The 10778-nt window shown below is 29.0% G+C and overlaps 1 protein-coding gene and 1 long non-coding RNA gene across 2 annotated transcripts in view; one reads left to right on the top strand and one right to left on the bottom strand.

Annotated features, from left to right (window-relative positions):
• Positions 1–4912: 4912 nt before the first annotated feature.
• On the top strand, positions 4913–5783 carry LOC126264597 (uncharacterized). The gene is made up of 2 exons (XR_007547279.1): positions 4913–5134; positions 5625–5783. It is a non-coding gene; the product is annotated as an uncharacterized LOC126264597 (long non-coding RNA).
• A 3251-nt stretch (positions 5784–9034) lies between these two features.
• The window catches only part of LOC109602466 (glutamate receptor ionotropic, kainate 1), a 309420-nt gene continuing 307676 nt past the window's right edge, over positions 9035–10778 (bottom strand). The window contains exon 16 of the mRNA XM_049962522.1: positions 9035–9553. Coding sequence (XP_049818479.1) covers positions 9488–9553 — 66 coding nt within the window. The 3' untranslated portion in view covers positions 9035–9487. The remainder of the gene's footprint in view (positions 9554–10778) is intronic.

Genomic DNA, 10778 nt, shown 5'->3' with positions numbered 1-10778 from the left:
AGTCTAAGAGTATTAATTGAAATGTACACAAATCTTTTAAGAACCAAATCTGTATGAACTCATTGATTTTGGCCAATGTAACATCGGTTGTGTGAACTGATGCATATTCTTCATGGACAATACTTTCTTTTTCTTTGTAGAAATAATCAAAAAAACATACACCACACGTACACTAAAAAGCTGACATCATATTTTTATTCGGTAAATATAACTGTTTGTGACTTTTATATCCAATTTTCTCATAATATTGACTGTTTATTTATCTTAGGAATGAAGTAATAGACTCATAATGGCAAAATCTTGGTTTTATTATTGTGAAACATTTCATTAAATTGTTTGAAAGCCACTAGGCACACAACTTACTCATGTCCAATTTGCCATTTAATACACTCCTTCTAGTCAATCGTTTTGAGTTCAAATTCAAAAGGAAGGCCATACTTAATACTTGTTTTTTCTTTTTTTTTTGAAGAAAACGATGGAGATACAAGAGATAAGACCAAAGAGTATCAAACGTTTGTTAATTTTATGTTTTAAAATCATTGTCCTAACACTGGAACGATACAGAAGGATAAAAAAGAATATATAGCTTTCTATGACTAAGAGTATCAATTGAAATGTTGCATTTAGTAAAAACTCCTCAAAATAGCCATTATCAACAGGCTTCAAGTATACACAAATCTTTTAAGGGCCAAATCTGTATGGATTCATTGATTTTGGCCAATGCAACATCGGTTGTGTGAACTGATGCATATTCTTCATGGACAATACTTTTGTTTCTTTGTGGAAATAATCAAAAAAACTTACACCACACTTACACTAAAAAGCTGACATCATATTTTTTTCAGTAGATATAACTGTTTGTGACTTTTGTATCCAGTTTCTTCATAATATTGACTGTTTATTTATCTTAGGAATGAAGTAATAGACTTATAATGGAAGCAAAATCTTGGCTTTATTGCTGCGAAACATTTCATTAAATTGTTTGAAAGCCACTAGGCACACAACTTACTCATGTCCAATTTGCCATTTAATTCACTCCTTCTAGCCAATCGTTTTGAGTTCAAAGCCAAAAGGAAGGCCATATTTTATATTTGTTTTTTCCTTTTTTTTTGAAGAAAACGACGGAGATGCAACAGACGTAAGTGTATCAAACGTTTGTTAATTTTTTGTTTTAAAAACATTGTCCTAACACTGGAATGAAACAGAAGGATAAAAAATATATATAGCTTTCTATGTCTAAGGGTATCAATTGAAATGTTGCATTTAGTAAGAACTCCTCAAAATAGCCATTATCAACAGGCTTCAAGTATACACAAATCTTTTAAGGGCCAAATCTGTATGGACTCATTGATTTTGGCCAATGCAACATCGGTTGTGTGAACTGATGCATATTCTTCATGGACAATACTTTTTTTCTTTGTGGAAATAATCAATAAAACTTACACCACACGTACACTAAAAGGCTGACATCATATTTTTTTTCAGTAAATATAACTGTTTGTGACTTTTGTATCTAATTTTCTCATAATATTGACTGTTTATTTATCTTAGGAATGAAGTAATAGACTCATAATGAAGGCAAAATCTTGGTTTTATTGCTGTGAAACATTTCATTAAATTGTTTGAAAGCCACTAGACACACAACTTACTCATGTCCAATTTGCCATTTAATTCACTCCTTCTAGTCAACCGTTTTGAGTTCAAATCCAAAAGGAAGGCCATATTTTATACTTGTTTTTTCTTTTTTTTTGAAGAAACGACGGAGATACAAGAGATAAGACCAAAGAGTATCAAACGTTTGTTAATTTTATGTTTTAAAAACATTGTCCTAACATTGGAATGATACAGAAGAATAAAAAAGTATACATAGCTTTCTATGATTAAGGGTATAAATTAAAATGTTGTATTTAGTAAAAACTTCTCAAAATAGCCATTAACCACAGGCTTCAAGTATACACAAACCTTTTAGGGGCCAAATCTGTATAGGCTCATTGATTTTGGCCACTGTAACATCGGTTGTGTGAACTGATGAATATTCTTCATGGACAATACTTTCTTTTTCTTTGTGGAAATAATCAAAAAAAACTTACACCACACGTACACTAAAAAGCTGACATCATATTTTTTTTCGGTAGATATAACTGTTTGTGACTTTTATATCCAATTTTCTTATAATATTGACTGTTTATTTATCTTAGGAATGAAGTAATAGACTCATAATGGCAAAATCTTGGTTTTATTGTTGTGAAACATTTCATTAAATTGTTTGAAAGCCACTAAGCACACAACTTACTCATGTCCAATTTGCCATTTAATTCACTCCTTCTAGTTAACCGTTTTGAGTTCAAATCCAAAAGGAAGGCCATATTTTATACTTGTTTCTTCTTTTTTTTTTTGAAAAAAAAACGACGGAGATACAAGGTGTAAGACCAAAGAGTATCAAACGTTTGTTAATTTTATGTTTTAAAAACATTGTCCTAACACTGGAATGATATAGAAGGATAAAAAAGAATATATAGGTTTCTATGACTAAGGTCATCAATTGAAATGTTGTATTTAGTAAAAATTTCTCAAAATAGCCATTAAACATAAGTTTCAAGTATACACAAATCTTTTAAGAATCAAATCTGTATGGACTCATTGATTTTGGCCAATGCAACATCGGTTGTTGTGTGAACTGATGCATATTCTTCATGGACAATACTTTTCTTTTCTTTGAGGAAATAATCAAAAAAACTTACACCACACATACACTAAAAAGCTGACATCATATTTTTATTCGGTAAATATAACTGTTTGTGACTTTTATATCCAATTTTCTCATAATATTGACTGTTTATTTATCTTAGGAATGAAGTAATAGACTCATAATGGCAAAATCTTGGTTTTATTATTGTGAAACATTTCATTAAATTGTTTGAAAGCCACTAGGCACAGAACTTACTCATGTCCAATTTGCCATTTAATTCACTCCTTCTAGTCAACCGTTTTGAGTTCAAATCCAAAAGGAAGGCCATATTTTATACTTGTTTTTTCTTTTTTTTGAAGAAAACGACGGAGATACAAGAGATAAGACCAAAGAGTATCAAATGTTTGTTAATTTTATGTTTTAAAAACATTGTCCTAACACTGGAATAATACAGAAGGATAAAAAAGAATATATAGCTTTCTATGACTAAGGGTATCAATTGAAATGTTGTATTTAGTAAGAACTCCTCAAAATAGCCATTATCCACAGATTTCAAGTATACACAAATCTTTTAAGAGCCAAATCTGTATGGACTCATTGATTTTGGCAAATGCAACATCGATTGTGTGAACTGATGCATATTCTTCATGGACAATACTTTTGTTTCTTTGTGGAAATAATCAAAAAAACTCACACCACACGTACACGAAGAAGCTGACATCATATTTTTTTCGGTAGATATAACTGTTTGTGACTTTTATATCCAATTTTCTCATAATATTGACTGTTTACTTATCTTAGGAATGAAGTAATAGACTCATAATGGCAAAATCTTGGTTTTATTGTTGTAAAACATTTCATTAAATTGTTTGAAAGCCACTAGGCACACAACTTACTCATGTCCAATTTGTCATTTAATACACTCCTTCTAGTCAATCGTTTTGAGTTCAAATTCAAAAGGAAGGCCATACTTAATACTTGTTTTTTCTTTTTTTTTTTTGAAGAAAACGATGGAGATACAAGAGATAAGACCAAAGAGTATCAAACGTTTGTTAATTTTATGTTTTAAAAACATTGTCCTAACACTGGAATGATACAGAAGGATAAAAAAGAATATATAGCTTTCTATGACTAAGGGTATCAATTGAAATGTTGTATTTAGTAAGAACTTCTCAAAATAGTCATTAACCACAGGCTTCAAGTATACACAAACCTTTTAAAGGCCATTTCTGTATGGATTCATTGATTTTAGCCAATGCAACATCGGTTGTGTGAACTGATGCATATTCTTCATGGACAATACTTTTGTTTCTTTGTGGAAATAATCAAAAAAACTCACACCACACGTACACTAAGAAGCTGACATCATATTGTTTTCGGTAGATATAACTGTTTGTGACTTTTATATCCAATTTTCTCATAATATTGACTGTTTATTTACCATAGAAATGAAGTAATAGATTCATAATTTAGGCACAATCTTCAATTTTATGGCTGTAAAAAATTTCATTAAATTTTTTGTAGTATGAAACCCACCAGGTACACAACTTTCTGATGTCCAATCTGCCAGTCAATACACAAATAAAAGTTACGACAAAAACCACCCACAAAAGCAATTAAACATTGATGGTATTTTAAACCAGTCGGTCGAGTTTTTACCGGTCGCCACTGCGAAAGTCGAAGGAAAATTGTATCCTCCGGGCGTTCCATTACGGTGTTGCGCTAAATTTCCATCTCATTTATTCCGGAGTCCGTCGAAACGGGCCAGAGATGGACCACTCCGGACGGTTGCGGGCGCCGGAAATGCTGCGATAATGTCGGTATCACTGGGACCGTTCATCAGTGGCGCTCGTGAATATTTGATCACGCTAAATTATTCCGTGTCGTGTCCAGTGTGGACTTGATAAATTTATACTAATAATGGAGGATACGATAAAAGGATAAAACATATCCGGTGGTTGGGCGGATAATGTTGTTGGAGGAATGTTTGGAGTGAAAATACTGATATAATTGTTCTACCTACAATACAATAAAATCTGCTTAACTGTTATTTAGACGAATTAAGGAAATAATCAGATAGAAAATTTATTTTATATTTCTACTCAATTAAACTTATGCTGCTGCATTATCATACTTTTTTCCCTGTTGTAAATTTTATTGAAACAATGTACATCGAATAATCAATAATTTATGACATTTTTGGTTGCCAGGGTGTGATTTGATTAGTTCTTTACAATGTAAATATTTTATGTCAAATCGTCACAATCGTCAAAAATTCTCAATCAATATGCTAGTATTGGTGTGTCCATTTTCAGCTGTATTCCTATGCCTCTTGTGTCTGTCGTGCTGTGCTCTTTACTAGCAGCCGTTATAGTCATAACATGCACACGAGAATGTTCGATTAAATTGAAAAAAGAATGATGATTTGGTTTGAAGAAATTAGACGTAAGTACTGATTCTTACTAACCAATAAAATCTGAACACTAAGGCATAATGAATATCGCCAAAAATTGCATTGAAACCAACAGATTTTGTTTAGTTTTTTCTTTTTATTCACTACAATTTGTTGTTTGGTTTAGAGTGATCATTCACTAATAACTTGAGTAAGAAGACATTGAGGGTTTCATCTCGATTCCATCAAATAAATTGATTGGTCTAGAGAAGGTTATGTCAGAGGTTTTAAAGATCAAAAGGACTGATCTTTTGGTTTCTGCAGATACTTCCATTGACCCTTATTTGTCTTGGAATTCAATTCTTCTGACTTATCTCCAATTGTGGAGGTATAATAATAAGAAGAAAACTAATCTTTTCAGGCAATCAAAGATCAACTAACCAACTGTAATATCTGACATATAACGTTAATAAATAGTGTTCAGATTCATAATAATATTGTAATTTAATTTTAAGAAATTTAAAATATTTTTTTATTTTTTAGATAACATCAAGAACATAAATTTTCTGCTGACAATGGTTAACTTACCTCCAGTATTGAAGAGCTTGCTCTATTAACAAAATTATATGTAATATGTGTGCAGTTAACATGTACTTACACTTATTATAATTTTCGACGAAATAAATTCATAAATTTTTGTTATGTCTGCGTTTATTTTGATAAAATATTTTAATTAAACAATGTTTATAAAAGGTACATTTTCATTAAGGCAGAATAAATAAATTTCTCCATGGCCTTAAAAATCATTGAATAAAATAAGTGTGTTTCTGTTCTCGACATTCTTATGTATAAATGAAAAGACTAAAACAAGGAAATTGTTATAGTTTGAAGGGACGTTTTCTTGACATTTAGTTAATATTAGAGCAGTGCAACAGATACAGCTTTGCAATAGATAATGCAGTCTTACAACGTCTTGTTACATGGTCAAAGCTCCTTAAGATGTTGCTCATTGTTCTGAAGTTATTGAGCCAGTCAAATCCAATCATGGAATGGCTACGTCTATTGTCTGAGGTTACTCATTAATGTATTGCTTAATTAATAATACATAGGTTAAGTTTAATAATAATAGGCATGTAAATAAATATTTTACGTAATATTCTAATCCTTTTAATTTCAATTCTAATACAATTTTAATAAAACTGTTAGTGTCATTAATAAATTGGTTAATTTTTGAATTAAATCTGATATTAATGTACTGCCTTATTATAATTATCAGAAACGTTGGGCGCCAATTGTTTTGATAATATCAGTTTCTCCACAATAATAATTTAATACAGTTCTAATAAAATCGTTTATTTTTATGGATAATTTAGTCAATTTTTCTATTAGATAGTTGTTAACAAAGCCCTAAATTATAACTGATATAAAAAAGTTGGGCGCCAATGGTATTTGATAATTTTAATTTCTTATCAATATATTTAAAATTTAACATAATTTTAATAAACTCTTTAGTTTAATAAATAAATTAGTTAAATAAGATTGGAAATAATAAATATTTTATCGTTGAATACTGTAATTCGATTCTTCTTCTCCTTTAAACATATACAAAGGTGGCCAAAGAAATAGTACAAAGTTTAAAATCAAACATTTTGTAAGATATTTCATAAAAGGATTTAATTCGAATTTTGTCAGGTCAATATAAAGAAAATGTTTCAATATTTTGTACTTTTTTTTTGTTTTTTTGTTTCACATTATTATAAATATCAGAAACGTTGGGCGCCAATTGTTTTGATAATTTCAATTTCTCCTCAATATGTTCCAAATTTAATACGGTTCTAATAAAATAGTCTATTTCTATAATAATTTAGTCAATTTTGTGTTAGATATTTGTTAACAAGCACTAAATTATAACTAATATTCAAAAGTTGGGCGCCAATGGTATTTGATAATTTTAGTCTCTTTACAATATTTCAAATTTAATATAATTTTAATAAACCCGTTACTTTAATTAATAAATAGGTTAAATAAGATTGTAAATAATAAATATTTTAATCATTCATTACTATTAAAACTTTTCTTCTCCTTTAAACAAAAACAGAGGTGGCCAAAGAAATAATACACAGTTTAAAATTAACATTTTGTAAGATATTTCATAAAAGGATTTAATTCAAATTTTGTTAGGTCAATATAAAAAAATTGTGTTAATATTCTATATTTTTTTTTTTTTTGCTTTTTTTTGTTACACATTATTATAAATATCAGAAACGTTGGGCGCCAATTGTTTTGATAATTTCCGTTTCTCCTCAATATGTTCCAAATTTAATGTGGTTCTAATAAAATCGTTTATTTCTATTAATAATTTAGTTAATTTTTCTATTAGATATTTGTTAACAAAGCACTAAATGATAACTAATATTCAAAAGTTGGGTATTTGATAATTTTAGTTTTTTCACAATATGTTTCAAATTTAATATAACTTTTAATAAACTCGTTAGTTTAATTAATAAATAGGTTAAATAAGATTCTTATTCTCCTTTAAATAAATACAGAGGTGGTTAAATAAATAATATAAAGTTTAATATTTTGTAAGATATGTTATAAAAGGATTTAATTCAAATTTGTTCATGTCAGTATAAAAAAAAAATATTTCAATATTCTATACTTCTTTTGTTTTTTTTTTTTGTTTATTTCACAATATGTTTCAAATTTAATATAACTTTTAATAAACTCGTTAGTTTAATTAATAAATAGGTTAAATAAGATTCTTATTCTCCTTTAAATAAATACAGAGGTGGTTAAAGAGATAATATAAAGTTTAATATTTTGTAAGATATGTTATAAAAAGATTTAATTCAAATTTGTTCATGTCAGTATAAAAAAAAAATATTTCAATATTCTATACTTCTTTTGTTTTTTTTTTTGTTTATTTCCTAATTAACATTAAGATAGTAATGAACACCACTGAATGTAATATATAATAATTGAAGAAATTTATTAATTATATAATAAATTACTTACCTGTTGTATTAACTAACTGAAGTTGGAACAAAATAAAGAGAAAAAAATAAATTTAATATTTTTATTTTTAGTATACAGATATTATAACGAATTTAAACTATAATAACTGGTAAATAATTCAACAATTATGTTTAACGATAAACAGTAAATAATTATCATATTATACACAAATATAAATAAACAATTCAATTATTTGATATAATCATGGGAGAAGATATAACAGATGATAACTGTAACAAGAAATTTATAGAGTTAATTCAATAACTTACATTAGATTTTATAAATGAATATATTGCTATGTATAGATAAATAATAAATAGGTCAACAATTATAAAATCTAATTTAACTTATTGTACGTTATAAAGTTTCACACATTTTCAGTTTTTTGAATTTCCTTTTATACTTATTTCACAAGATGAATGGTTTTTACCTATTATAAATTTCACTGAAAATGGCCGGAAAACTTTTTTTGTTCAGTAAACTTTTTGAAACACAAATGAGAATTGTAATTTTTCAAAAAGTTTATAATTAAATGGATTTAAATTTATGGACTGTATACTTTTAAAATACAGTGAAATATCAATGCAAAGTTGTTGGGAATGGTATAACAATATAAATACTTTTCAGGTATACCGTTCCTAACGAACCATCTTTTGCTTTTTCGAAAAACATTTAAAAAACATTTCTTTATCTAAACATTGTAATTACAAAAAAAAAAATGTAAAAAATTTTATAAACCACATTAATAAGTAGGCCTTATCAATTAGTATTATTATATAAAAATAAAACAATAATTAATGTTTCAATTTTTTGAAGTTTGACTCAGCAATTTATTATGGTAGATTCTTGTTATTTTAATTATGTTAAATTAGTATTTACATATATTTATATTATGTTAAAAATTCTTTTAATTTAATGAAGTAGGAGTGAAAATATATTTTTAAGCACATTAATTACACACACCCATCTATTACGAACAATGTTGATAATAGGGCCTACTTATACCAATTATAATATAACTATCTACCTAGATATCACAAAGTCGTGGTCCTACTTACAATCGCGTCGGGCAGTGTCCGGTTGACCACATCTGGACTAGTTATATCACAATCGAACTTCCACAGAATTTTGTCCGGCACATCGTCCCGCCCCACCATCACACCACCACCGCCACTCGGCACGACATCACAGGTGTTCTGCTTCTGGGGCGGCGCCACGCCCCTGCCCAGCGTCGAACTGCGCACGCCCACCTCCGGACACTGGGGCGCCGAACGGTAGTTCAGGGTGGCGGCGCGCTGCGGTCGCGAGTTGGACGGGCCGCCGCAGCAGTCGCGGATGGCGCTCGAGGTGCAGGCGAAGCCGCCGTAGCCGCCGCCGCCCGGTCGCTGCTAGGTGTCCAGGTCGTATGGGACCGGTGACTTTTTTACCTCCATCATCGGCAAAATGACTCCCTCCTGCAAGGTATTATAAACTAGAGGTAGTCAATAGTCTGGCATCTAGAATTTTGAGGTGGGTGTGGGTATGTTCGTGTTGGAATTATTCAAAATAATTGAGAAGCATGGGAAGGCAAGTAAAGATCAATCGGGATATCGAAAACAAAACTATCGAAGTAGTACCAAAGTTTTGCAGTTTAGGGAATAGTATTAGTTTTGGGTATGTCCAAGTACAATTTATTCAAAAAACCTAAATAGATTGTGTTTTAGAATTTTAGGTTAATTTATGAATTATTTAAGCACAGGAAATTTCTTAATAGATATCTTAAATAAAAAATTATCTAAAATTGTGAAGTCCAAACAAAAGTCTTTAGTAGTCTATTATACAGAATTTTAAAGCAACGATGAAAATTAGTCAATAAAGGTAAGAAAAGATTCTACAATACAAATCTTAAACAAACCTATTATCTAGAATTGTGAAGTACCAATAAAAGACTTTAGTAACCTATTATCCAGAATTATAAAGTAAAGGAGGAAATTATTCAAAAGAAATATAATCATGGAAAAGTAGAAAAGGATTCTACAATATAAGTCTTAAATAATCCTATCATTTAGAATAGTGAAGTCCCAACAGAAGACTTTAGTTGTCTATTATCCAGAATTTTAAAGCAAAGATGAAAATTATTCAATAAAAATACAAGCATGGAAAGGCAAGAACAGATTCTACAATACAAATCTTAAATAAATCTATTATATAAAATTGTGAAGTACCAGTAAAAGACTTTAGTAGCCTATTATCCAAAATTATAAAGCAAAGGAGGAAATTATTCAACAGAAATATAATCATACAAAAGTAGAAAAGGATTCTATAATATAAGTCTTAAATAATCCTATTATTTAGAATTGGGTCCCAACAGAAGACTTTGGTTGTCTATTATCCAGAATTTTAAAGCAAAGACGAAAATTATTCAATAAAAATACAAGCATGGAAAGGCAAGAACAGATTCTACAATACAAATCTTAAATAAATCTATTATATAGAATTGTGAAGAACCAATAAAAGGCTTTAGTAGCCTATTATCCAGAATTATAAAGTAAAGGAGGAAATTATTCAAAAGAAATATAATCATGGAAAAGTAAATAAGGATTCTACAATAAAAGTCTTAAATAAACCTATCATTTAGAATGGTAAAGTCCTAACAGAAGACTTTGACTGTCTATTATCCAGAATTTTAAAGCAAAGATG

This window comes from Aethina tumida, chromosome 2 (genome assembly GCF_024364675.1).
Source record: "Aethina tumida isolate Nest 87 chromosome 2, icAetTumi1.1, whole genome shotgun sequence".
In the NCBI taxonomy this organism is placed as follows: domain Eukaryota; kingdom Metazoa; phylum Arthropoda; class Insecta; order Coleoptera; family Nitidulidae; genus Aethina; species Aethina tumida.
The sequence above is the reverse complement of the archived record's forward strand: the minus strand, read 5'-3'. Positions and strand labels throughout refer to the sequence as shown.